The 27,695-nt window shown below is 31.4% G+C and overlaps 5 protein-coding genes across 13 annotated transcripts; 3 read left to right on the top strand and 2 right to left on the bottom strand.

The window, feature by feature from the left end:
- Window positions 1–1,490: 1,490 nt before the first annotated feature.
- Window positions 1,491–9,441, top strand: LOC124945837 (mediator of RNA polymerase II transcription subunit 8). Its single transcript, XM_047486340.1, has 12 exons — window positions 1,491–1,768; window positions 2,375–2,499; window positions 3,023–3,147; window positions 3,221–3,401; window positions 4,165–4,272; window positions 4,369–4,436; window positions 6,124–6,393; window positions 7,458–7,514; window positions 8,258–8,467; window positions 8,717–8,770; window positions 8,976–9,030; window positions 9,120–9,441. Exons 1-12 carry the CDS (start codon window positions 1,575–1,577, stop codon window positions 9,314–9,316), a joined length of 1,644 nt encoding a protein of 547 aa, XP_047342296.1. The 5' UTR covers window positions 1,491–1,574; the 3' UTR covers window positions 9,317–9,441.
- A 3,973-nt stretch (window positions 9,442–13,414) lies between these two features.
- On the top strand, window positions 13,415–15,420 carry LOC124945877. 2 transcript variants are annotated; one of them, XM_047486393.1, is made up of 5 exons: window positions 13,415–13,562; window positions 13,729–14,170; window positions 14,263–14,643; window positions 14,732–14,946; window positions 15,115–15,420. In XM_047486393.1, exons 2-5 carry the CDS (start codon window positions 13,765–13,767, stop codon window positions 15,358–15,360), a joined length of 1,248 nt encoding a protein of 415 aa, XP_047342349.1. In that variant the 5' UTR covers window positions 13,415–13,562; window positions 13,729–13,764; the 3' UTR covers window positions 15,361–15,420. The 2 variants fall into 2 exon arrangements, with proteins under 2 accessions (XP_047342349.1, XP_047342350.1); XM_047486394.1 differs by having other exon boundaries at window positions 13,427–13,562; window positions 13,757–14,170.
- A 675-nt stretch (window positions 15,421–16,095) lies between these two features.
- On the bottom strand, window positions 16,096–17,957 carry LOC124945524 (probable mitochondrial adenine nucleotide transporter BTL1). The gene is made up of 6 exons (XM_047485978.1): window positions 17,781–17,957; window positions 17,552–17,659; window positions 17,374–17,468; window positions 16,968–17,301; window positions 16,635–16,872; window positions 16,096–16,551 (listed from the first exon to the last, which is right to left on the bottom strand). The coding sequence occupies exons 1-6, from the start codon at window positions 17,808–17,810 to the stop codon at window positions 16,301–16,303; spliced, it is 1,056 nt and encodes a 351-aa protein (XP_047341934.1). The 5' UTR covers window positions 17,811–17,957; the 3' UTR covers window positions 16,096–16,300.
- A 4,520-nt stretch (window positions 17,958–22,477) lies between these two features.
- LOC124910684 lies at window positions 22,478–25,818 on the top strand. 8 transcript variants are annotated; one of them, XR_007096444.1, is made up of 12 exons: window positions 22,478–22,715; window positions 22,946–23,017; window positions 23,124–23,245; window positions 23,320–23,390; window positions 23,478–23,637; window positions 24,006–24,085; window positions 24,286–24,556; window positions 24,635–24,785; window positions 24,895–25,026; window positions 25,173–25,272; window positions 25,529–25,583; window positions 25,678–25,818. XR_007096444.1 is itself a non-coding variant. In XM_047451360.1 (8 exons), the coding sequence occupies exons 3-8, from the start codon at window positions 23,167–23,169 to the stop codon at window positions 25,212–25,214; spliced, it is 564 nt and encodes a 187-aa protein (XP_047307316.1). In that variant the 5' UTR covers window positions 22,478–22,715; window positions 22,946–23,017; window positions 23,124–23,166; the 3' UTR covers window positions 25,215–25,431. The 8 variants fall into 8 exon arrangements, 1 of the variants encoding a protein (XP_047307316.1); XR_007096445.1 differs by lacking the exon at window positions 24,006–24,085 and having other exon boundaries at window positions 24,675–24,785; XR_007096443.1 differs by lacking the exon at window positions 24,006–24,085.
- A 794-nt stretch (window positions 25,819–26,612) lies between these two features.
- Window positions 26,613–27,053, bottom strand: LOC124946228 (indole-3-acetic acid-induced protein ARG7-like). Its single transcript, XM_047486795.1, has one exon. It carries the CDS (start codon window positions 27,051–27,053, stop codon window positions 26,613–26,615), a length of 441 nt encoding a protein of 146 aa, XP_047342751.1.
- Window positions 27,054–27,695: the final 642 nt, after the last annotated feature.

Genomic DNA, 27,695 nt, shown 5'->3' with positions numbered 1-27,695 from the left:
GATGCATCACGCCTCTGGTCTCTTCAATTCGAGGGTTTCCAGAAGTGAAATGAAAAGCTTGAGTGATGCCGATTGACGCAGAGGAGGTGGCGCTGCTGGAATCACAGGGGAACCATAACTGCAACAAAAATGGTAAAATAATAAAAACACAAATTTCATATATACACAAATAGATGACCGACGAAGAAGCACATCGCAGAGAGGACACCTGGTTGTAATAGAACAGAAGCACATCGCCGTCTTTCCGGCAACATCGGCGACGGAATTCGTCGCAGGCGAAGATCCAGGCGATACGTAGGCAGCAGCAGAAGAAGAAGCAGCCATAAGCGTGAAGGAACCTTCGCTCCAAGTACGACGAATCGGATACGAAACGTTATTTCCCGAGGTGGAATGAGAACATTGTCCGCGAGATTTGTGAAGTGCACAACTGCAATTCTTGTGATAAGGACGGCGTTGACACAAATAGATGACCGACGAAGAAGCACATCGCAGAGAGGACACCTGGTTGTAATAGAACAGAAGCACATCGCAGAGAGGATATCGTTTAACAATCGATCAGATCGAAAGGAAAAATCGACGAAGAAGCAGAACTCACCTGGTTGTAATAGAACAGAGATTACTTCATTAATCTTCGTTATAAGGAAATAGATACGTCTTTCCGGCAACATCGGCGACGGAATTCGTCGCAGGCGAAGATCCAGGCGATACGTAGGCAGCAGAAGAAGAACATTGTCCGCGATATAAGGACAGCGTTGGATTCCGGCATCGGCACCGGAGATGCATGCGTTGAAGAAGCCACGAATCAGCCATTTGCTCGATCTCTTATTGAAACGGAAATTTTGAAAGGAGAGAGAATATGTCTTATTGAAACGGAAATTTTGAAAGGAGAGAATATGTTAATGATAGGTTAAAAAGTGGGACCGTTTCTTTGTTTTAGAGTTTTGAGCTATTCATTTAGGTGATCATTTAGATGAGTGCGGTGCGTGGTAATCACCCTGGAACAAAATAATTAAGCATCATTATATATATAGATACCGTTGTACTAAATTTGAATTGAAACAAATTAAGTATACAATGTCCTTTCAAATTCAACTAACTATTTTTTTTAGAAAATGAGTTGAAATAATAGGAATCAATTAAAATTTTATTTTTAATTTAATATAAAATATAATTGGATTAGATTAAAATTTTAGTAGTTGAGAATGGAATGAAAAAACAACTTTTTAATACTTTCTCAGATTAGGTTACCAAATATGTGTTTTTTCCTTTATTTTTATTTTTATTTTTATTTTAATGCTATTTTTTCATATAATCATAATTATTTGTCAAAAATATTAAAATAAAAAATAAAGATAATTTTATTTAAATATTTTGTATAAAAAATATAATTAAACATTATTTAGTGGTTAAAGTGTTATTTTCTTAAAATAATTTCTTTCTAAAAACTCAAATCTATTTTACTTTAGCCCCCAAATAAACAAAATCCTTTTTGCTTAGCCATTGCTTAGCAAAACGAGGTTCTTCACCATTCCCTTCCAAATCCTCAATCTTCATCAAATCTTCTGCTGAACAGTATGGATGGATCGACGGCGGTTCCAGATCAATTTCATCCTCAACAATCAAAGCCTGTCGAGCGTCTGAACCAGGCACTTCAGCAGCAGTTGAACCTTGATTCTGTGAAAACTCGAGCTATCAGCCTCCTCAAAGCCATCTCACGCATCCTAGAAGAAATCGACATCTTTAATCGTACCAATTCATGCCCCAAATGGTTTACATCTCTCATTCTCTCTATCCGGCTGATTATCTATTTTGTTAGTTTTGTTATACTTGAAATGCAACTTCAAATTTCTTCAATGTTTAGCTTCATATTTCATAAGTATTGATTCTGAGCTAGCACCTCGTTGTTATTAAGTAGTTTTTAATTTCTAGGTTCAAGCAATGGTTCATAGTTAGCTGACAAGGTTATTGCAAAAATTAATACTCTTGTTTTACTGAACTTTCTCTATTTTGATCAAGTGATTTATGGAATTAAACTGTCTATTGTCATAGTAATCCCTGTATATTATAGGTTGTGTAGAGATGTGAAATTAGTCAATTACAAGAACATTTAGAACAGATAAAAAGAGATGTGAAAACAGTTCAAATGCTTATATTGTTTATACGTGGAGCCATCGTACTTGGAAAATTGGGACTTGAAGAATCAATTTTTTGTGTTCATTTGGTAGTCAGAAGACTCATTAGCCCTACTTTATGATAATTTCATGTGGAATGAACTGGAATCAAGTATTTAAGAATCAATGGCTACAGAAACTTATCCAAAAACTTTGTTTACTATTTTTCCTATTAATTACACTGATCTCTTCTTGTTATTCAGGCAAGACATCTTGGGCCAGTTCTCTATGGTAAATCTTGAACTCTTTAGCATTGTTGAAGATATTAAGAAGGTGTCGAAGGCTTTTATTGTGAATCCAAAGAATGTCAATGCAGAGAATGCACCAAGTATGATCATTTCCATCTCCATGTTTCTTTTTGGGCATATTTGTACGAATTATGATCAATCATGTTTTTTCCTGACTATATTATTAGTATGTGTTTTCCTGGCTATATTAGGCTTTGTTTGGTAGGAGGTACAAAAGTACACAGTATAAGTTGTATGAGGGGTTGCTTGTATAAATTTAATTTCTTTGTTTTCATAATCAGAATAAGATAATATCTATCCGAAAACTTAAACCAACAACTATGTAGGTCTGAACATAGATGGTTCAGTACCATGACAGAATTCTGGGTTTATTCTTAGTAAATTGTTTATTTGTTCAATGAAGAGGGAACCATGTGCTATTCCAATGCAAATGCAATATAATTCCTTTGTGATAGAAATATGACTGAGGATTGCCATGATGCTCACCTGAAATCTATATGCCAACAAGCAAGTTTATAATTAACATCTTATTGAAAGAATCTAAAGGTGGGACTTTGTTTGGCCACTAGATCAGAAACTAAACTGTAGACCCTTTGTACACAGTTCTGCCTGTAATGCTGTCAACAAAGCTATTGCCAGAGATGGAAATGGATGATAATGCAAAGAGAGATCAGTTGTTAAATGGATTGCAAAACCTTCCAATAACATCACAGATTGATAAGTTAAAGGTACTGGAATAAATTATTTGGTCACTTTTCTATTCATTTGTATCTCCATTAACTCATTCTGTCGTTTGCACAGATGAGGATTGATATGATTGCAGCTGCCTGTGAAAGTGCTGAAAAAGTCATAGCTGATACACGGAAGGCTTATTTTGGCACTAGGCAGGGACCTATAATCGTTGCTACTTTGGATAAGGTTCAAGCAGCAAAAATTCAAGAGCAAGAGAACCTACTCAGGGGTGCTGTAAATCATGGAGAAGGTTCATTGTCAAAACCTCTCAACTTCTGAATTTGTGTGTTTGGGCCAAGTCTAATTCCTATTTCCCCTTTAAATAACTATTTGATAGGGGCCGGGCTTATATAAACTAGCAAGTAATGGAACTAATATTTATTCTTTCCAGAAAGTGATAGATTTAATCCTTTTTTTTATCATATCATCAAGTCTATTATGTTGAAGTTGAGAGTCATAACTGTGGAGTCGTGCTAGCTTCCTAAATTGAAAAAAAGAGAGTCTATTATATACTTATGTGGTAATAATAATCTAGGCTAATCCCACAAGTAACTCTTGAAAAGTCCTTACAAGTTAACTCTTGGTGAAGGTTTGTCATTTCGCTGTTTACAATTAAATTATTTCATCCTTATCAATGTTGATTTTTTCTTTTTCATGTATTTATATGGGTGTTTACCCTATCAAAGATATGAGAAATTATCCCTCAAAATATTTCATTTCTCAAATTCTTCAACTTCCCTTGCCTAAATGGATGATCCAAAGGTAGATGACTTGAGTATGGTTTACTTACTTCATATGCATTTTTTTATCACTGTTTATCGTAACTCTTTTTCTTTCCCAGTTATGGCAGTAATATTAGAAGAATTAGTGCCATGAATAAAAATTATTGTTAACATGTATAGGTCTAGTTAATTTGTAAGAAAAAAATATTGAGTTTTTTATTTGTTTCTTTGTGGATCAAATTAATTATATGTTAATTGTTTATGGTTCACAAAAATAGCATCTTATTGCAGGTTTGCGATTACCTGGAGATCAGAGGCAAATAACAACTTCCCTCCCATTGCATCTGGTAGACGTGATAGCCATGAATGATGGTCCTCAGGCAATTCCTGATGCATCAGGTGAGAATTTTTTTTGGTGTTAGTTGATTCTACTGTTCATTTACCACTATTGTATCTTTAAACTGATTAGATGGGATTGTATCTGTGAATTCTCAGGCATGTTTGTGAAGGCAACTCCTCCCTTAACATCAAGCAACATTAACAATCAAGGGAACTTGTTGCAGGTTAGCATGTAAATTATGACCTACATTTTATTCGAATTCTAATCTCCCAATGTGTCTAGCACAGATGCTAGTCCATCGCTTAATAAGATGTCAAAGAATAGTTGTAGCATGTCAAACAAGTCAATACTTATTTTGTCTCAATATCTGGAATTGGTGTGTCAAGTCATTATGCTTACTCAGCATTCTGAATGTAATAACCTTATATTCATGGTGAAATTAAAACTTCAAATGGTTATTCTGCAATTTCTCTGAGAAAAATAATGATAATTTTTACATGGAGCATAATGAATGGGTCCTTATCTTGCTTATAATATTAGGGCAAGTTTGACAATTTTGGATTAAATCCAAGTTCACTTCTACAAAATAATATTATTTTAATTTATAATATGATTTAGTATGAAACTATTCACTAAAACAATTATTTTTTTATTTAAACATTTTATAAATATTTTATCATAACAAAATCACCTAAAATCATGTTTATAATCTAAATCAAAGAAGGTGGTATTTTGTTACAATCACAATCACTTTTGAAAATTGCCAAAGTAAAATTGAAGTGGATTTTATTAGCATTTGGTATAAAAAGTGCGATTGAACTAAATGAAACTTTTTTAGGTGAAAAGTGGATGAAAAAATAGTGTTTTTTGACAAATTTTTAGATTATTCTACATTGAAAATTTTTGATAACATTTTTTTGCAAAATAGATTTTTGTTTTGGCAAAGTAAAATATTGCTCTACCAAAAAGGGCCAATTTATTTATCCATAGTTCTTGTACATAGAGGGATTTTTTGAGGAAAATGTAGGATCTTGAAAACAACGTTAACTGCTAAAAGAAATCTAGGAATTAAATTCATTTGATAGAAAATGTTGGATAATATACATGCACCTTTTGTCAAAATGTATGATCTTACTACACTTGCTTCCAGCTTGTATTGGGCATATTTGGAAACCCCGTTTGTTTTAGTTTACGTTTCTAATGCACACATTATTTTAGAAATAGCCGAATCTTTTGAAACACTTCACACAAATATGGACATGTATCCACATGAGAAAGAAAGAAAAAACTCTTTTCCAAATATGCTAATTCTTGTGGAGATGCATCCAGTGGAATATTTTAAAATGCACCAAGTAGGTGTGATCCAGTGGAATTTTTAATTGAATTTTTGGGCTACCTACATCCATTTACTTTTAAAAATTCTTTCCAACCCCATCCATTTTGAGGAGAGCATATAATTTATCGACTCCGCAACAAGGATTCAAGAGACTAGGTGGTTGAACATTCTACCAGGAACTTTAGTGGGGGAATATGATAGAGTTCAAACTCTAGTGTTTAAACAATCCAAGAAAGTGAGGTGAGAAGCCAAGAAAAATCAAGACAAAAATTATAGAACCTTTTATAATTTCATCTGATAATCATATATGTAACTTAGATATTCTTCTATAAGATTCTAATCCTAAACTAAAAAGATAAATACTATCTTGTTAAATAAGAAATGTAAATATTATCCTATTAAAGTAAAAGAATAAATATCATAATACTATTAATTTGTTGGCCATGTGTCGTGATTGGCCCTTCAGGGTCATGGATAATTGATTCTTATTTTGCATTCAAGTTTGTTAAATTCATTTAAAAATTTCTTAAAGTATTTCATGCTTCTCTCCCTTTTGTGCCAAAATCTTAACTAGGCATCGGGAGGACAACTCACTGGAAGAGCAGTTGCTTCCCCTGGTGCTGCCACAACAAGTTTTGACAACACAGCTGGGTCTCCACTACAATATGCCAACTCTCCTAGGTCTGGAACTAGCATGATGAACGCCCCATCTCCTCAGCAACAAGCACAGCAACAACAGCTGCTTCAACAACAGCAAAGACAAAAGATGATGCAACACCCTTCACAACAACAATTACTAGCTCAGCAACAATTCAGGCACTCTTCACTGCCTGCAATGGGACAGGTACTGCTTTAGGTTATTTCCTTCGAAACTAGTAGTTGTTGTACTTCTGGAGAGTGTCAAGCGGCTATGATAAGAAGGGCCTATGTATGCAGTCACTTTTTTACTCATAAGTTCATCTTGATTGTATATCATCATCCATTGATTGTTATATTGCTTACTATTGGAGGTTGAGTATAGTCTATATCTCATTAGAATACCTGAACATTGCATTCAAAACATTCCTTTTTTACCTTGGCTATATCACAAGCAATTTTTGTTTTACTTAGATTTCAGGATCCACAGCTTTCATATTTAAATTCCTGGCAAGGGTATAAAGAAGTATTTTTTTAAGGGCTGGTGTCTTCAAATATTCATAATTCCACTGAAGTGTGAAGTTTCTTGTTTGGATAAACTTTATTCTAGTCGCCAATCATAACATGTTTCTTTAAGGAATTCAACTTTTCATATACATCAACTTATTATTTCCAAATTGTTTGGCTTGCACTAAATCAATAGTAGCATAATGCACTAGGTAACCTATACAAGATCTGGTGGACTATATATGTGCAGACTGTATTTTTCAAGGAGTTGAAGCGTTGTATATAGGCCCAAGGCCATAATTTGATTGTCAAAGGGAAAAGGGTTGTTCTCCCTCATGACACTGGATATTAGACCTAGCAGACACTAGATATTTGCTGGAGACTGCCAAATTTTCATGTTTTAGATCAATTTATCATGCCTAATTATACTGACTTATCAAGCATTTTTCATTTTAATTATTTCTACTTCCATCTTTTTCTTGTATTTCATAAAAAACATCTCCTATATTACATGGAAATTATACTGAATACCTTGGCTATTCTTTTTGTACAATTTCCTAATATATGCAAATCTTTCTTGCACCAGTTTATTCGTTTTGAATTTTTGTATCATGTTTGTTTTCTCTCCTTATGCAAACAGGGTTTAGCTTGATATTGTAACTAATCTGTAGCCTAATAGCCTGTTATTCTCTTAGAATATGATATATATTTCTTAGTATCTCATAATGCTCACTGTAGCATGAACTGTACCATTTGAAAATGCAGAACCAGATGGGGCAGCTTCCTGATTTGCAAGGGCAGGCTCAGCAAAAGTTTCAGTCGGTAAATTTTGCTTGGCTCCCTTCTATGCCTTCTTTTGATTGCTACCACATAAATTGGATCTTTAAGTTTGTACAATTCTTTGATACGCTGATGTGGGGTTTTCATCGTTCTCTATATTAAATTTTAGTTGCTAGTTAATAGGTTTGTGATATGCCTAACCTATTCACTGATTCATTTAACATGAGCAGTATCCTGAAATGTGTAGCATACCTAATCCGTATTATGTAATTCACATTGATACATTTACAATTGGATTTCATCTTTGAAGGGGTAACCTATCTTTTTGACAGGGAGAGGGGAAATAAACTTAGAACTCTCTGTATCTTAGCCAAAGCAGTTAAAAGTGGGTTTATGTTTTGTATTGTGCATATGACTAAATTACCCCTCTTAAAAATGACTTATGGTATTCACACACTAAATGGCATGACAAGTTTCCTTGTCTTGATAAAACCTTCAGATTCTGTCTTGTGTCATTCACCTGTATTTTTAAGATATTGACAGGCGTACTAGGGAAGAATGGTACTTTTATTTATGTTGTAATAATGACCTTTTTACTCAGTTGTAGTTTATTATTTTCATTATTCACCAATGACGACACATGAAAATCCCCATCCTATCTATTTTTTGAATATCTACATTGGAGAGGATGCATGCTAAAACTATAATATTATGAAATTTGTGAGCTTGCTCCTTTTTTTTTACACTTTTCTATGTTTTTCTCCACAAATTTCTATCTTCGCCAGTTACATGGTCAGCACCAAATGCAATTCTCCCCACCACTGGTTCCCCAGCAATTTCAGGGTAGGCAGATGCCTTCTGGATCTATTCAGCATGGAATTAGTCAAGCCCAACTTAACCAAGGCAATCAGCTGAATCGTCTCAATCAGTTTTCTACAGCCAACAACAATACATTGTTTAATACTGCTCAGGGAACTCAAAATAACCAGATGGCAGTATGTTATCCCAACTTCTTCTATTTCACATATATGTTATGCTTTGGTCCTTGAATCTATGCAGTTTTACTTGCATTTTCCTACGAAATTTGGGTAGTCCAGGAGAGGCATGTTATATATTAGTTTTTTTTTGTGCCTTTTCTCACGGAATCAAATAATGTAGGTTTACGATTTTTATGTTTCTGTCTTCTTACTGCGTTAACAGTTGATGTATATGAAAGAACTTAGACAAATTTTTTGCATGTACAGATGTCAAACATGTCTGCGACAATGGCATCACAACCAATGCTGCCAAGGGTCCAGGTTAGAGCATAATTTGTGTTTCCACTAAGGACAGCTCTGTACAGTTTTATTGATGCTGTTTTTTGTACACAAATGACCTTTTTCTCCAAAAACCAAATTGTGGGTTTGAACTTCAATGAGAAATTTAATGCAGGTTTTAGTTATAATAGATTAACAATAATGCCATTTTTACTTTGTTTTAATCTATGTACCCAAATATTTGTAGTTTGGATTATCTGGTGCGAACAGGAGTCACACATCCCAGATTCTGAATGAGCAAAGTAAGAGTCATTGATCTTCTTCTTCTTTATTGAAAATGTTTTGTTTAAAAGTTTATAAGATGGAAATGATCGAAATTGCATATATATAGTGTTTAACATGGGAGCAACAAATTCCGGGGGTATGATGCCCATTCAGCAGCAACAACAGCAACAACAAGGTACATTTGGAAACATGTCCCAAAATACGCAGCTTAATAATAATAACAATAATAATAGTCAACAACAAGGAATGGTGTCGCAAAACCACACCAATTTCCAGCAGCAGAGACAACAGAATCCGCAATGATATATTTAAACAAAATCAATTAAATTTGAATGCCATAAAATTGTAGTAATTACTTCTATTAGATGGGTTGTTTAACTAAAGACAATACTAACTTTTCATTTTCTGAAGCTTTTTATCTTTTACTAGCTGTTTTTTTTTTATTCTTTTTAATATTTTGTGACGGTAGAAGAGGCTAGCTATGACATAATTAACGTGGAAAATTACTGATATTTAATTATTGACTTTTTAATATAACGAAAAAATCGGTACGATATGGTACCAATATTAAAACTATCGTACTGTGCGAATTTATTATTTATAAATTAAATATATATATATAATACTGGTAAAAAAATGATTTTTTTCCCAATATTTTGATATATATTGAAAATAATATATATATATATATATATATGAAATAATATTTATATATATATATATATATATATATATACTGGTAAAAAATGACTATCAATAGACAATGTGTTTTGTATGGTATAATAAGCTATAAAAAAAAAATCCTAAAAATGTAGGCTCATTTAGTTTAGTTGTAAAGGATCAAGAATGTTTTATTTTATTTTTTATTTTTGAGGACTTTAATGTAGACTTAAGCATCAGTAAATTAAAATTATTTTTGACATTTAAACTTATTCTTAAGTTAATTTATTTGTTAAAAGTAATTTAAGTGTAAAAATTTGTTAAGATATTAAAAATGATTAAGAACTTTTTAAGTTGGAGTGTATCCAATTTCTTGGTGATTGTTCCTTCTACATGTTTATACTAGCTTAGGTCGCTTTTTGTTTATTATTATTTTAACAAACATAACATACAGTAAATTTTATTGTAATTAAATTTGGAAAAAAAATAGATATGTATTTAAATTTTGTCCAGAAATCGTTAAAATTTTATTGACCAGAATTTCAAATTGAGGTTTCTTATTGAGTGTCAATTGTAATATCGGACCTCCTATTTAAAACCTTACAAATTGAGGCTTTCCATTGCCAAATTTTACAAAATAAGGCTTCTCGCTAACGGAAATGGATGTCTGTTAAAAATAAATTAGGGTGGCCTACACGTGGCAATTTAATTTTATTTAATAATTATTATTATCAAAAAAATTTATTCATTCAAATAAAAAAAATAATTCTCAATCTTCTCTCACAATACACACATGTCCATTCTTCCAGGTAAACCCTAATCTCCATTTCTCCATTCCTCTGTGTAAATCCTAATCTCCATTTCTCCAAGGTAAACTCTAATCTCCATTCCTCCGTGTAAATCCTAATCTCCATTTTTCCATTCTTTCTCAGTCCATCATTCTTCCTTCCATTCTTTTCAGTAAGTCGCCCGCCGCCCGCAACCTGCCTCCGCCATGGACCATTCCTCCAGGCAATAAAATGTTCATCTACACGAATCATAAAAAGTGAAAAACGTGAAAAATCAAACATGAATCATAAAAGAGATGAGAGTTTACCTGGAGGAATGGTCGATGGCGGAGGCATGTTGCGGGCGGCGGGCAACTTACTGAAAGGAATGGAGCGGGCGACTTACTGAAAAGAATGGAAGGAAGAATGATGGACTGAAAAAGAATGGAGAAATGGAGATGAGGGTTTACTTGGAGAAATGGAGATTAGAGTTTACCTAGAGGAATGGACGTGTGTATTATGAGTGTGTATTGTGAGAGAAGATTGAGAATTATTTTTTTTTATTTGAATGAATAAATTTTTTTGATAATAACAATTATTAAGGCTGCCTGTCTTTATTTTTTTATAAATATAAATGCACATAATTTATTTTTAACAGACATCCATTTCCGTTAGTTAAATGCCTTATTTTGTAACAATTGGTAATGAAAAGTCCTAATTTGTGAGGTTTTAAATAAGAGGTCCGATATTACAATTGACACTCAATAAAAAAAACCTCAATTTGTAATTCTGGCCAAATTTTATTTAAACATCTATATTGAATAAAGAAATTAGTTATAATATGTTCTTATTCAAATAATATCATATTTAATACAAAACTAGTTATACATGTATTTAGAAATTTATTAAATGTTACTCATTTATATCTAAATGAAGAAAATGTTCCAAATGGTTTCCTAATATATATATATATATATATATATATATATATATATATATATATATATATATATAAATGATTAGGTGAAGGAATTTGGTGAGAGAATGAATTGACATAATCTTATTCGTTAAAAAAATTAAATAATTTCTCTATTTTCTTTTTTTCCTCCCACTTTTACATTTTCCAACCAATGAATGTGATGGCAAGTCATTCCCTCACCAAATTTCATCACCAAATTCCCTCTCTTTATCACTCCTCATATATATATATATATATATATATATATATATAATGATGCTTAATTTTTAAAGTGTCCGGATTGTCGGATCGAGAGGTGGTTAATTTGGATATATGTGAGAGTATATGGATACTTGGGTCGGATTGTGGGTTGACCCGCCCATAAATTTTGTATCGTAATATTTTTTTCACGGTTTTTTATATTATTACTCGTGCAAATGCACGAGATACACACTAGTTATTGTTAAAATTATATAAAACTAGATTTTATCTTAACGGTTTCAAACGATATTACATGATATTTATAAAAAAAAATCTTTCGATAGTTCTTTTTGTTTCCCAAAGATAGCGGTAGTTGGGGGCAAAACACGTTTTTTTTGCTCCGCGAATGAGAGAGTATGTCACTAATTTAACTACCAAATTTTAACAAATTTAAGGTTTTGAATACCGATTTTTTAAAATTCGGTACTCCAAACTCTTAATTCGCTGAAATTCGATAATTAAATTAGTGACATAAATATATTATTTATTTACTTTTATAAATAATACATAGATAATAAGTTAATTGTGTTTGAATTTCTTAAGATAAAACCTCGTTTGGTATAATTTTAACAATAAAATCCCCAAATTACGAGGTTTAAAAGATTATGTTTAAAATCTTAATTAATCCTCGATAAGAAGTCCCAATTTGTGACCTTAGAAAAATCAACTCATTAAGATAACTTCAGTGATAAAAGTAGTTAAGAGACCAAATGTCACAGATTCGATTTTCATTTAGAACGCCTAAAATTGAATTGGAGATGTTAAGGTAATGCCAACTTTCAATATTAAAAAAATAAATTTAAATTTATTGAATTAATTCAAATGGAAGAGTCATACTTAAGGATAACAATTTGAAACTGTCCCACGACAACCAAACCGAATTACCCCATTTGGGGCGGGTTTTTTTTCAGTTTGATCGGTAGTTGACCGAGGATGAAACGTGGATGATATTTGTGTCTCTTGCCTCGATTTCACTCTTATTCTGGCTTAAACATTATAAACACAATTAAATATATAAAATCATATATATATATATTTATTTATTCATTATATTTTAAATACCTTACGAGAATTACTCAGAATTGAAACAAGTAGGAATGATAATAATAAAAAAATTCAAAATAAAATGAGACAAAAATTAGAAATGCATTCTTCTTTCCTGAATCTCTCCAGTGTGATCCATAATCATACTCATTAATAATGTTAATAAAAAATTCTTAAATTAAATTCCATTTTCAATATAAATATTTTTCTTTGAAATAAAACATAAATTTGATTAGCTTTCTAAACTAAAATAAAAGAATTTTTTTTTTTATCATTAAAATATTTTATATTTTTCAAAGTGAATTGTAGGAAATGACCACAAGACAACAAACATGTCACAAAGAAGAACAAAAACATCAATGACATGGGTTATCTCTTTCTAGAATAGTTCAAAATGTCAACTTATACATCAAGCTCAAGAAAATCTATTTTTCATTCTAAATCTAGGTCAAGTTAATCTAATTAAATTATGATCAAATATCTCTAAAAGAATCTTGTTGAATAATTATATTTTCTTTAAGATCCAAATTCAAATCTAGATCAACATCCTTAAAAAAAGAAATTGTGTTTTTTCAACTACTATCCGACAATAATGTAATATTTGCCATCCCTAAAACATCCCCACATCTTGAATTAACCATTATTTTTTTTTTAAAATTTTAGTGGAAACAGACAATTTCCATGTCTTGCTAAAACACTCTAAAGCAACCACTACTACAACTAGTAGTAGTAAGCTTTCCCCATTTCTCTCTCCCTCCTCACCTATTACTCGCTGGCCGTCGCCGGAAGTCACCGGAGTGGATCCATGTTACTCTGCATTTAGGGTTTCTACACTCTCCGGACTGTTAACAGAGCTCAGGTGAGTACAATCTGCTCAAATATCTTCTTCTCTTTTCAAAACAAACAAAAAAGATCAAATCTTTGTTGAAAAGGAACATGCATTGTCGATCCAAGTAATTTCTTGAACTATATTGGTATAAACACTTCCATTTTGTTAATGGTTAACTTTTCTTGTCAAAATCAAGGTGGGTATCAATCTATTTCATGTTACAGCAGAGCCGATGGATTTTTTCACTAAGTTCACAAAAACCCGTAAACCTAGTCTAGAAATAGGTTTGGAGAATGAATCTGAAACACCCAAGGATGAAAATGTTCATTGTGAAGCTGATGTGGGGGAGGAAGATGAAGATGATGATTTCATTACTAATGAGGTAAAGAGGAGATTGAAAGAATTGAGAAGAAATAGTTTTATGGTGTTAATACCTGAAGAATCATCGAGTATGGAAGGAGAGGATGAAGAAGATGATGATTTGGAGGTTGAAATGAACTATAACGAATGCAGGAGGAGGAACTTAGAAGAAGATAATCAACTACATGCCTTCCATATGTTTGATAAAATGTATGATAAATATTGCGATAGGATGCTGGTTTTTGATCGTTTGAGTTCTGAACATTTGAAGTTAGTTGGTAATCTTCTTCTTCTTCTTCTTCTTCTTCTTCCTAATTTAGTAATTTGTTAACAAATGTATCATTCAATAAGATTCCCTTTATCATTGCAGGTGGCTTTAATGGTGTTCCTTCAACTCCATCACCAAGATCCGGATCTAAGAAACTTGCATTACCCTTTCGCTGTCTTTCGTTGAAACCTGAGGCTGAATATGAAACAGAACAGCTGATTGATCTTCATCAGGATCTTGAGACATCATATGTGTCTCAAATATGTCTTACATGGGAAGTCCTCCATTCTCACTACACTCAATTATCCTGCCAAACTGAACAATCAATCCATTACAACTACATAGCCGAGCAGTTTCAGCAATTCCAAGTTTTGCTTCAAAGATACATAGAAAACGAACCTTTTGAACATGGTTCAAGGGTTGAAATTTATGCTCGGGCTAGAAATTCAATGCCAAAATTGCTTCAGGTTCCTGATATACGAGGCAAGTTAATGTTTTTTTTTTGTCATTCTTAAAATAAAATTCTTCTTAATATTCAACTGGTGTTTGATTCATGATTCTTTTAATTCAGTTTCGGATTCGAGAGGTTTGGAGGTGGAGCAGTCGGATTTGTGTGTTGCAGCGGACAATTGTTTTATCCGTGTAATTGAAAGTTCCATCATGACATTTCAATTGTTCTTGAAGTTCGATAATAAAAAATCTAGTGGAGGGCGTAACCTGTTTGGAGGAGGAGCTCAGAACCAGATGGCTATCCCAATTCGAGAGATTCGTTCTTCTGTGGAACAGGTGAACCTCCTTTTATTAACATATCAAATTATATTTTACCAGTTCAATCGTGACTATGGATGAGTTGTTCAGTTTAGTGTATGAATTATTTGAAAAAGACCAGTTTCAAGCTAATTCTTCTTTATTGGTGATTCCTCTTAACATTCCAAAATAAATTTAAAACTGCAGAAGCAACTTAGACTGAAAGAGTTGAGAAAAAGAAAGAAAAGTTGGAAGAAGAAATCATGGCCCACGACAGGAGAGGAAGTGGATCTGCTTTTCGGGCTTATTGAGATTAAACTATTGCTAAGGGTTTTAAGGACGGAGAAGATAACGAAGGAACAGTTGTTATGGTGCGATGAAAAAATGAAGAAGATCGAAATTTCAGATGGGAAGTTGCAGAGGGATCCTTCACCAATCCTGTTTCCTTGCTGATCAAGTGTATGAATTCCTTTCTCTCTTGAATCATAAGAACAAAAGAAGCTTATTCCCTTAGCCAGTTTCTTTTAATTATGTCATTATGTAGTTTTTTTCTTTCTGATAGTTGAATTTGGGGTTTAGGGTTCTTCAGTTTGGAGATTTATGAATCATCTATCTCCCTTCCACTTCCACTCACTTTACTCTGCTAAGCATTCTTATATTAATAGTATTTCATCAATCAGGATCTGACTGAGAAACATATAATATAAAGAACAGGAAGATGCCAGTGTAAGTGGTCAAAATGGTGCTGTTTTATTCACTGAAAAATTCAAAACACGCAACTTTTGACATTGATTGTATAAATTCTTCAATCAACGGTTTGTCAGTTCTGATTGTTTAGGTTATTTAGTAGACTAAACCTAATATAGAGAAGAAAAAAGAGTGAGGGTTTCGATTTGGTTAGTTATAAGTCGGTTCAGTTATTTGGTTTGGCAAATCATAGTTTTTTTTTGTGTATGATTGTAGTTTATACTTCAGAAAACTATTTAAATCAGATAGTTTTTAATGAGAATATAAAATACTTTTAAAGAAATCAGAGAATCTCTGAGGATTCAAATGAGAAAATAACTAAAATGGTGTTTTCAACTAAATTGTTCTTTTTTTAGGAATTTATTCTCCTAGGATGGTTTACCAGTCCTACATTGATAATCGAATAAGCGACATTTGACTATTATGAGAAAATAACACAATGACAAAAAAAGAAGCATTCTTTTCTTCAACAGATTCAAAAATGAACTATTTCACTTTTGTACAGTACAACATAAAATCCATAAGATTAGGGAAAAATATGCCTCATAACTAAAGTCAGAAATTTAGGACTACTCATTGTTGAAACAATCAAAATTCACATCCAATTACCTCATTTCCATAAACCACAAACAATAAAATCGACTCACTAAAATCGTCGACGTTCCATCAATAATATATCCTTCCAAGCCTCGTAAAAAACCCAGGTGATCCCAGACGAAGGCATAACCTTTAAACAACTAGCACCCCATCCTCTATACAATCCCATCAATCCTTGCTCCTTCACCACTTCCGAAAGTGCAGCCGCCATATTTGGTGGACATTTTCCTTGCAAAGCTCCAACCATTAACCGTTTCCTAGCCACCTCTAATGGAAAACTAATCGTACTAGCAGTAAAACCTGTGAAAAAAGTTTATAAACACGATATCAGCCTCTAGAACTCCCCACCCCGAAAGAAGAAAAAGAGTTGAAAATTGAAATACCAGAGAGTGCTCCGACCAATAACATTTCTGCACGATTCAACTTACTCTTCTTCTTCGATAAACAGTAAGATTTCTTCAATGTCTCATACATAAAGTAATAACATGTACTATATGGAACCATTCCCATCAGTGTAGGTGAAAGGCCAGAATAAAAAGCTCTCAGTCCACCATCTTTATAGATCCTTCCAACCGCGACAGTTAAATTCGGGTATATATCTGGACTCACAGTCAAACGATCCTTCAATAAAACAAAAGATGGATTATTTCAAAAACCCAATTGGAGAAAAGTAAAATAAAAGTTAAAAAAATGGTTTGAATCATATAAATCCTTGCCTTCAAGACTTCAAGTGGATGGCAAGCAAGTGTACTAACAATGCCAGCAGCCGCACCAGCCACAGCCACAGGCGAAATCCACGAAAGTGAGAACTTTAGACTAACCGAACCAACCTTCAATTTCAAACCATCATTCTCTTCCCATTTCTTTTGAGCTAATGTCATTGTTCGATTAACATGCTCAAATGTACCAAGCTCGATAGCCTGTGTAGGAATAATTCGAACCATATTGACTGTATTTCCAGCCCACAATCCCTGCCAACCTTGTTTCTCAAAAACTTCAATGAAACTACCAGCAATGTTCTTAGATCCAACACCAACAACCATTCTTGTCCTGCATCATTCACCTCAATCAATCTCAACAGAATTAAGACTAATAACATAAAACCCTAAATCAAAATCTAACCTTATTGTTTCAAGTGGAGCAAGAACAGCTTTAGTCATGGCTCCAGCCAAAGCCCCACTAACAAATTCACGAGCTTCTCTACTCTTCCCAAAATCCTTAAAAATCAATCAAGATATAATAAATTCCATACCCATTTGAGCAAAGATAAAAAATTTCTTATCAGAGATAACAATTATACCCTGAATGATTTCCCTATATCAGGAAAATTGAGTCGAAGATCGAAAGGGTTATCCTTTAACAGTTCAACCTCCTTATGAAGCATCACTTCTCCGTATCCTACCTCCCTCTGTATACAATTCGAATGCCATTGTTGAATAAACAAGCACAATAAATCTTCCTTAACCATACATGCATTAAAAAAACCAAATATTACAATGGGTTGAAAACAAACAGCAGATTAGGGATACCTGATTGTTTGAAGGGGAGATTTGGGTCATCTAAGAAACTGAAGTGAATATCGCCGGAGCAAAGACAGAATCTACTTTCTCCGGTTGATATCTTCTGCTTCGACGGCGGGAGGAAGACTGAGGAGAGAAGCCTTTTGCAGATAGATAATTTTGGCTAGGTCTCTCTCTCTCTCCTCAAAATTTGCAGTAAATTTATGATTTTCGGCCGCGGCAATCTCGAAAAGGAGTATTTTTTTTTTCATTTTTTTATTTTATTTTTTGAACTTTTATAAATTTTTAATTTTTTTAATAAAAAATTATTCTTTACAAGATAATAGTATATGGGTTTGATTTTATTTATATTTTACTTTAAATAAAGGAAAGATATTTAATTATTATTTTTATTATAAAGTTATATAGTATATTCAATAAGATCTATCTTTTATTCTTAACAACAGAAAGTAGTTATATAATATGATTTACATAATTACAGTATAGTATTTTTTTTTAAAAGTATTAGTTTATTATTTAAATTTATCATGAAAATTGAAAATATATTTTATTTAAATGTCTTTGTTATAAGATCATAATTAAATTGAGAAGTGGGTTGGTAAGGTTTTTTACTTTTTTTTTTTATGGTTGAGTGAATAACTTTTTTGATGTTGGGTTATTTGAAATAAAAAAAAATAGTGTTGGTTAAAATGTAAATTATTTGATATTATTAAAGTTAAATTATTAAAATGTTTTAATTGATAAATTAAATAATTTAATAATTAAAAAAATATATTTAATAATTATAAGATGAAATGAGCCAACCATTTAATATAATATTTGATTTAACTTTAAAATTGACCATTTTTAACTTGACAGTAAACCTGTCTCCAATTTTATAGTTTATTGCTATACAAAATCTAGCTTATGCGAATTGTGAAATTAATAACTTTTAAGTTATTGTTATGTCAACACAATAATTAATTTTGAATTTTAAATCGATAATAGATTAAAAAATTCAACCAATTATTAATATATTTTTGAGACTATCAAACAAATAATTAAGTTTTGAGAATTTTTCTTGTTAATCCCTAAAAAAATTATTTTCAGTTATGAATTGGCCAAAATATATAAATAAATAAGATGTTGATATATAATGAAATTTTGAATGAATTTATTTATTATTAATATATTTATTTTTGATTTTATAGGTGTTGTAAGAAAATTAATATATAAATAAATTTATTTGTTATTAATATATATTATTTTTTTTATAGGAGACATGAAAATTAATATATAAATGAATTTATTTGTATTAAAGATAAAAAATTATTGGAGGATTCTGCGGATGGACAATTTCATGACAACAAGTTTTCAACAAAATTTCAGGTAGACTCAGTCAAAATGGTTTAAAGAATTTTGATTTCTTCAAAATTGTTTAAATTATTTTTTCTTCTCATTCTATTTCGAATTTTAAATTGAGGCATGATAGGTGGAGGGAATTTAAGGGAGAAAATAGAGAGGGAATAAGGGAGAAAATACGGAGGGAATGATGTGTCATTTGTAAAAAGATAAAAGGTAAAGAGAGAGAAAAAAAAGAAATTTTGTTATTTTTTTGGTTAATCAAATTGTACCACATTATTTTCTTTCCCATTCTCTCCCTCAAATTCTCTCCCTCAATCATTTCTCTTTTAAATTGGTCAATTTTTAAAATTCAAATTTCTCATCTAATTTGATCAAACCAGGACAGCATCCCCAAATCCACTAATTGAGCAAAAGTGCAATTGGACGTAGGATATAAGTAGTTCAGGCGATTTTTTCATTGAAAAATTCATCCTTAATCATTAGTGTCGGTTTTTCAAAATCTTCATCCGTCGGTTGACGGTTAAAGATCGGTTTGATTTGATCGGTTATAAAATGGGTTCGGTTATAAAATGAGTTTTTATCAATTTAATCGTTTAAAAAATAACAAATATATATAATACAATAAATTAAATTATGAAAAAAATAGTTAAATTTTATAAATATATACATATATATAATAAATTAAAGAATAAAAAAATTAATTAAATTTTATAATAAAATTCTAATAAATTAAGTAATAAAATAAATATTTAACTAAAAAAATATATTAAAATATTAATTAAATCAAAATGAGTTAATAAAGAAAAAACAAGAACAAAAGAAAACATTAAGTACATCATTTACCACTATCAAATATACTGGTAAGGACATACATTTATCAATATATATGCGGTCGGTCGGTTAAATCGTCAGTTTTTATTATATAAACTGTCAACTGAACCGGTCATGGTCGGTACAGGAAATTATGAACCGACCAGAACTCGGATCGATTGATTTATAATTATTTCGGTAAATTTTTCATTGGTTCGGTTCTATTTATTTGATTTTTTTGGTTTTGTTTACCCCTAAATGAATCTGAATGGAGTAAAAATGTGTTTTTAAGATTTGGGCTAAGATTTTTGACTTAATTTTGTTTTTCAGCTAGCCAAATTTGTTTTATTGGTATCTTAAACAAATTATTTTTCAATTGTTGTATTTTCTTTATACTTGTATGAGTATGATTTTATGATTTGTAAACAAAAAATATCAAATGATCCATACAAATGTGGATAATCATCATTATCATTAAGTTAAAGAAGATAAAAAAAATTGAAAGGTAAAGTGTAAATATATATTTTTAAATGCTAATATTGTATTAGTAAAGACCATTTTCGTGTGGGACATAACACTCTTAGACATTTCTCACACGTAACCAAACACTGAACTCATTAAAAATTTTTGATCACCTAAATCATTTTCTTAAATGTAAAAAAGTTAGGTGACGACTCTTTAGACTCTTTAGTCGTAAGGTTATTTTTAATCAAAAAATTTAAAAGAGACATATGTTAACCTGCCATTAAATTCTCAATCTAAGATGAGATTCGAAAGAGAGTTAATTATGGGATTAACAATAAAATATATTTTTATTGATTTACTTTTGCAATCATACATTCAAGAATAAATCCCCTAAAATATAAATAATAGTATATTAAACGATGTAAGACACCGAGCTAAGTTGAACGATTTTATCGCGTACATGTATCTTTAGAGCTTGGACTTTGGTGACCTATTAGTATTAGAGCTATTTGTAATTTATTTTCTCACGGATAGAGTACCCGAATTCAGAGCATTACATGTGGTATCAAAGACGACTCGGTGTTAGGAACAAAGTGCCACGGAGAACACCTATTGAATCCTACGGGAACAGAGTGCCACATGGGTCACTTTTAGAGTTCTAATCGGAGGAGTCCAGTACTACAAATGGAATAACGACGAAGACTTTGCGTGATTAAGTTGGTGAGATTGTGATATCCCACATTGAAAAGTCACACTAAATATGAATTTCTTATAAAAATGAAATTAATCGACTATACATATTATTTACAACTTTTTGAGCTTGGAATGTGGTGAGCTAATGTAATTTATCTCCTCACAAATATTCCTATTGAAGCTCTTACCATTTTTTTAAGTGTTATTTTTAACTTACTCTGGATTATCATCCGATGATATTTTTTGATTGAAATTATTTAATCTTAATTTAATTAAATATTTTATATATATATAATTGTTTTTTTGGTTAGATTACAAGTTTAATAGTTAATACATACATAACTGTTTTAAGTTGATGGGAGGGTCAATCCACAATTCGACCCACATATTCATTTACTCTCACATATATATCTAAATTAATCACAACTCTCGACCCGACAATCCGTGCACTTTAAAAATTAAACATCATTATATTATATATATATAGATATCATTTCACTATTCTCACATCTATTATATCATTTAATTTATTAATTAAAATATCTTATAATTTAAATTATTATTATTTTTTTATCTTATCATAATATTAGTACATTTTAAGTTTTTATATACATAAAAAAATGTTTCTTCATTATTACTGCAAATCATAACTTTTTATTTAACCCTTAAAATTATAAACCTTTTAATATTTTACCATATTTTGAGTAGATCAATATCGAGGCCATCCTCCTAAATCGTGTTGAGTAAACTTTTTTTTCTCTTATAACAAATCTATATAACATAACATTTGTTTAGAATATCCATTGAATACAAGAAACAAAATAAATTGATGTAATTAAGAAAGAACCCGAGAAGCTAAAATCATTAAGACATTCAAAAATGGGACAACAGACTAAATATGTAGCCCACAAACACACTTAACCAAGCGCAGAACTTGCCGCATGACGGGCTCGAACCCAGGAACTTAAGATTAATATCCACCTCTTATTTCCAATAGGCTAGACAAATCATTAAGACATAGGATATATTCCAAGAATTAGTCAAGGCTATCCTCCAAAAAGAAAGCATAACCCTAACTCCAATATACAATTGGCTGTCATACATAGTTTTTATCTAGATTCAAACATTACAATAATATAAACACACTACAACAAAATATACCTTCCAAGACCAATAATTACCCACGCATATTAAGCGTTGGTAAAAGTCTTACCAATAAAATATTTTTGCCAACCTTTTTTAATATTTATGACAATCTTTACAAATAACAAAAAAAAATATATATATATATATATATATATATATATTTCGCGGGTCATATGCTCGGACGGGTCATTTCTAAAATAAGTGGGTTATAGAGATCGTTTCTCATTTAACTTTCATTTTCACTTCTCTCTCTAGGATCCTCTTTATGCCGGATATCTTCTCATCCTTCATCTGCCGCCGCGACCTCTAATCTCCTCTAATTTCTTCTTCTGCCGCCGCGACCCATCATTATCCGACTCGATCTTCAATTAGGACTTGGAGGCTCTGTGGATTCTTCTGGAAAGAGATGCGGATCTCATCCATCAGACTACTGTCAACGATCGCCACTCCGCTCTTCATATAGCTGCTGCCAATGTCCAGATCGAGGTTAGTTCATTTTATTTCTTGATCTATTCATCCATTTGTATATACTTTTGGATTTTTTCGATTTGGATTCCATTTCAGATTGTCACCATGCTTATTGAGATATCTGTCAATCCCGATTTGTTGAATCGCTATAAACAGATGACCTTTTTATCTGTGTTAACGAGATACTTATGTTCAAGATTAATTTTGTTATTTAGAACATTGAGGTTTATAACTATAAATTTTATTAGACTCCATTGATGTTGGCTGCAATGAACGGGAAGATATCTTGTGCAGAAAAGCTTATTGAAGCTGGAGCTAATGTAATAACCTAGATGTCTTTCTCTCTCTCAATCGATTGATCTCATTCCTCTTTGTAGCGGCGGAATCGGATTTGACTCGTTTTCTCTTTTGTTAAAATTTTGTCAGATTTTGATGTTTGACTCGATTAATAAAAGGACATGCCTACACTATGCTGCTTACTATGATCATTCTGATTGTCTTCAAGTCATTCTTTCAACCGCTAGTACATTCGATGTTGCTGTATCTTGGTGAGTCTATCTTCGTTAAGGCCGAGAAGGAGTATGTGAATATTTTATAATGGCATTGAAATGTATTTTCTTAGAGGGAATTGGGTGTGATATGGGATGTGGATTTATACGGAGAATTTCTCAAGATTGGGGGTGGAAAAGAAAGGTAATTATCTCTTTAGTAATGTTCAAAAGATTATGTATGATTAAAAGTTCATTTTGATGATAAGTTGGTACATTCTTGTTTTGGTAGGATGACAACACGTACTTTAACAAAATTAGTTGGCCAGATAAGCTCCTAAGGATGAAACTAAAAGAAAGGAATTTATTCCTTATCTTCACAAGAGGAAGACCGAACTGTTCATGGTCTTTATTGAGAAGAAGTTGTTGCCTCTTTGGCCAGGTGTTGCAAAGTAGGTGTTGTTAAATCTTTAAAGACAAACCCTTGGATTTTAGTTGCATCTAGATCTTTTCAATATCATCCTCTATAGAGAGTATGATCTTCTTCTGAACTTATTACGCAAAACTAAAGAATAATCACATCCCTTGGAAAAATATCAATCTACCAATGATTATATTAGATTTCAAGCTTTAACATATGAATCGTGCCAAAAGTTGGTTTAACAAACTTTTCCCTTTGTCGTTTCCATCATTGACAACATAACTGTCTCTTACTCTTAGCATTTATACTGAATATATACATCCCAAATTACAAGTTACATGCTGGAGATGGATACTGTTAACTCACAATACAACCTAACTGAAATTTAGTCTCTCTTAGTTGCATTGTCCAAGTTGGTTGACCAGGCTCTTACTAAAGGAGTAAAAGGGGCTGTGTCCAGTACATCCAATGAGAAGGCGGTATGCATCAAAAGCTTACATGTTTATCGTACCATTTGGAAACACTTTCTTTTTTATCATATTTGGAAACAGAACTTAGTCAACACAAATTTATTAGAAGTTTCTCATCTGGATCCAAAAAAATAAAATAATTGTTTTGTTTAATTACCATTAAACATTCTTATACTTATTGACATTTCTTATGATTTTGATAATTGCAGGTCTCTGTAATAGTTTCATTTCTATTAGGACCAGAAAGAGCAGAGAAAATCCAAATATTTGTTGGGATGTGGTGCCTCGCAAGAAGCCTGATCCAGAAATATCTTTTTTACCTTTGTGATTCAACTAGAGACAAATTTGAAAATAACAATAGCTTAAGATTTAATAGTATGCATCTTTTTTCATGAAGATTGAGGAAAACTTCTTTTATTCTAACCTCAAATAGTTTCCCTTTGAAATCAATGACAGGCAAATTTCAAACAAAGCATACAAGTAAGATTTGGTTATATAAATATAAATCACATCTTCATATATTTTAACATTTTTATCATGTTATCATTATGGTTTCAGATTTGCGTATGTTAGACAAGATGATTTGTTCTTCTTACAGCTGACTGTTCGAGAAACGTTGTCTCTTACAGCTGAGCTCCAACTTCGGGAGATAATATCTATTGAAAAGAGGGATGAATATGTCAATAATCTTTTGTTTAAACTCGGTTTGGTATGCATCTAATCTCCTAAGGAGTTGAATATTAAAGAGTTTTGAGTTTCCTTTTTTTTGCCAACTTATGATATTTCTTTAATTTCTTGGTGTGAATTTCACTTTAAAGGTCAGTTGTGCCGATTTCTGTATTGGGGATGCAAAAGTGCGGGGAATTAGTGATGGTGAAAAGAAACGTTTATCAATGGCATGCGAAATGATTGCAGCCCATCTGCCATTTTTGCTGATGAGCCTACAACAGGTAATGTTTGTGATATAGCATACTTAAGTAATACTTTAACAATTGGCTTGCATTATTTCTATTCAATGAGATCTAAACTTGGATGAAATCTAATGAACCCTTTGTTTTTCTCATTCTTTCTACTTCTTTCCATAAAATCATCCCAGAAAGGCAGGACTCCTTTAATTCCCAGTTGTAATTTTTGTTGATTGATAAGGGAGTTGTCGAGACAACTTCCACTTTATGCGAAATTGAATCTACTTAAAGGTATATTTCTACCTTTTTTATGTCTTGTTTTTTTATTATTATTGCGATATTCTTTATTAGAAGTAAATTGTTAGAACTCTAAGTATAATATTAGATGAGAGGATATTGTGATTCTTCCTCTTATCTTTTTGTATTAGATGTTTCTTCTTATATTGTTGATCTGAGTTTTATACTTTTTGTTTGAGTTATATATTGTTAAAGGAAATTAATCATCTGTTTTTGTTTTTTTTTTTATGGTATTGATGACTGATTGAAGTATTCATCCTCAAGTTGTCATCTGCAAGAAGTAAAAATGTGGACACAACAACCAGGTTTTATTTCTTTCAAATTGTCTATATTTAATTCACATCAATATACTTTTTCTATTTCTAATCTTAAAAAGATTATTCTTTAACATAATTGCAGCGGAGACCCAAATAGAAGATCAAGTAGATAAAAATTATCTATTTTCAGTCTTCTATTTTAGTTTTGTTGTTCAAAACTATTTTGTTTGTTATAGATCTTTTTGACTATTATACGATTAAATTAGATATTTGATTAAATGAGATATTTGATTAAGAGAATTTATGTTAATTTTGTTATAATTAAAAATGTTAATAATTAGTATTAAATAATTAATTTTAATGATTATTTAATTTAAAAAAATAAACAAAAATATATTATAAAAAATTGTCAAAAAAAAATCAATATTATAATATAAGAATTGGTTAAAAATTAAAAAGACTTTTAGCAACGCTTAAATTAATTTTACCGACGCTTAATTAAGCGTTGTTATAACTTGCGCCCACCCTGCTTCTGGCGACGCATAAATAAGTGTCGGTAATATTTTTAGCGACGCTTTTAAGGGTTGGCAGAAGTCTTTTTAAGCGTCGCCGAAAGTCTTTTTTGTTGTAGTGACATAAGATAACAACAACAAAAATAAAATAACAAAAAAAAATTAATGACACCTTTAGATTGATTATAAAGGAACAAGAAACAACCTCAACCATAATCTCTCTTCAATCATACATAAACACCATCTTATAAGCTTGAACACAATAATTAAATCAAATTAAATAAAGACTTGCATTTCTACAATGCATATATTAAGAACATCTTCTTCCATCAAGGTTGTCAAAAAAAAGTTTGACCATGATGTTTCATAGTAAAAACGCATTTCTCTTGAACAAGTAAGGGTGTTATCGCTCTACGTCGATATTGGCTTCACTTGAACATCTTGTCAAATCTATCGTCTAAATCTAGTCAGATTTAGAAATTTATTGACAATTTCTCACAAAAACAAAAAGAGAAATATAATGTGTTTCCAAGCATGGTAATTCATAAGTAATAAGAAAAGGTTGTCATGATTTCTGATCTTGAACAATTTTCAAGATATTATCGAAGAAAGGGAGCTCACATGGGATCCTAAGAACTCCGCCTTGTTGAAATCCAAACTCCTCCTCCGCCTCTCGCAGAAGCAACCTAAATTCATGGTGGCTCAAGTACTCCGTCGGTATAATGTACCTCTTCATCAACATCTCTTTCCCCACACAAACCGCAAGACACCCTTTTGGCACTACATCAACTAAATCATCGACATTATTGTTACCACTACTAGTCAAGTCCGAGAATGAAAGAGTCTTCTTAAGAAACTTGTTGATGCTCTTTCCACCCCCACCAGATGAACTATTAACATAACTAATATCGGGATTATCGTCATGATTACTCGCTTTCTTCCATTTCTTAAGGAGGCGTCGCAGCTTAACAATGTCGCTTATCTTGTTAGACTTGTTTGAATCCATAAATATGATCAAATGGTTGCTCAACAAAGCTAGCTAGAGATCTACTTATAGAGTATAGTGGTAGTTATTTTGGTTTGTGTAGTAATATTTAGCCCATATATATATACATACACATGCATAGAGATTCTTGTTTTCATGTGGTGTATAGTATTAATTAATCACAGAATTTCTGCTACATGTTCATGTTAATTATGTGATAGGTTCTAGATAATGAGATGTGACTTAATTAATTTACACACAAAAGAAACCCATGTGACTATTTCCTTTTTATATTAAGAAAATACATTATTATTACTATTTTTAGATTTTGTTATAAATGAATGAAGTGAGGATGTCTCCACAACATTTTCTTTTCGAAGAAATTTTTGTTAAAAAAATTGAAAAAGTTATTTATAATACCAAATCAAAGCATGACCCGGGATTTGAAAAGCTCATTATGACATAAACTTTGATTAATTAGGATTAAAGATTATCGATATTCTTCGTGAGATACCCAATAAGAATTTGAATTTAATTTTGTACTATATTGATTTGATTTTTTTTTTTTTTGAAATTGTGTTATCAAGCTCCATGTGAGAATTAAGATCATGGAAATTTCTAATCTAAGTAAAAAAATTATTATGATTTTTTTATAATATGTAC

The sequence above is a fragment of the Impatiens glandulifera genome, chromosome 7 (assembly GCF_907164915.1).
Source record: "Impatiens glandulifera chromosome 7, dImpGla2.1, whole genome shotgun sequence".
NCBI classification, from domain to species: domain Eukaryota; kingdom Viridiplantae; phylum Streptophyta; class Magnoliopsida; order Ericales; family Balsaminaceae; genus Impatiens; species Impatiens glandulifera.
The sequence above is the reverse complement of the archived record's forward strand: the minus strand, read 5'-3'. Positions and strand labels throughout refer to the sequence as shown.

Coding starts and splice junctions, on each gene's coding strand:
- LOC124945837 (XM_047486340.1), top strand. CDS start 1,575: ATGGATGGATCGACGGCGGTTCCAGATCAATTTCATCCTCAACAATCA. Junction 3,148..3,220: donor CACAGATTGATAAGTTAAAG/GTACTGGAATAA, acceptor TCGTTTGCACAG/ATGAGGATTGATATGATTGC. Junction 7,515..8,257: donor CTCAGCAAAAGTTTCAGTCG/GTAAATTTTGCT, acceptor TATCTTCGCCAG/TTACATGGTCAGCACCAAAT.
- LOC124945877 (XM_047486393.1), top strand. CDS start 13,765: ATGGATTTTTTCACTAAGTTCACAAAAACCCGTAAACCTAGTCTAGAA. Junction 14,644..14,731: donor TCAGGTTCCTGATATACGAG/GCAAGTTAATGT, acceptor CTTTTAATTCAG/TTTCGGATTCGAGAGGTTTG. Junction 14,947..15,114: donor TTCGTTCTTCTGTGGAACAG/GTGAACCTCCTT, acceptor TTAAAACTGCAG/AAGCAACTTAGACTGAAAGA.
- LOC124945524 (XM_047485978.1), bottom strand. CDS start 17,810: ATGACCCAAATCTCCCCTTCAAACAATCAG. Junction 17,660..17,780: donor TCTCCCCTTCAAACAATCAG/GTATCCCTAATC, acceptor AATTGTATACAG/AGGGAGGTAGGATACGGAGA. Junction 17,302..17,373: donor GCTCCACTTGAAACAATAAG/GTTAGATTTTGA, acceptor TGAATGATGCAG/GACAAGAATGGTTGTTGGTG.
- LOC124910684 (XM_047451360.1), top strand. CDS start 23,167: ATGCTGCTTACTATGATCATTCTGATTGTCTTCAAGTCATTCTTTCAA. Junction 23,391..23,477: donor ATTGGGGGTGGAAAAGAAAG/GTAATTATCTCT, acceptor TTGTTTTGGTAG/GATGACAACACGTACTTTAA. Junction 24,786..24,894: donor TTTTGTTTAAACTCGGTTTG/GTATGCATCTAA, acceptor TTCACTTTAAAG/GTCAGTTGTGCCGATTTCTG.
- LOC124946228 (XM_047486795.1), bottom strand. CDS start 27,053: ATGGATTCAAACAAGTCTAACAAGATAAGCGACATTGTTAAGCTGCGA.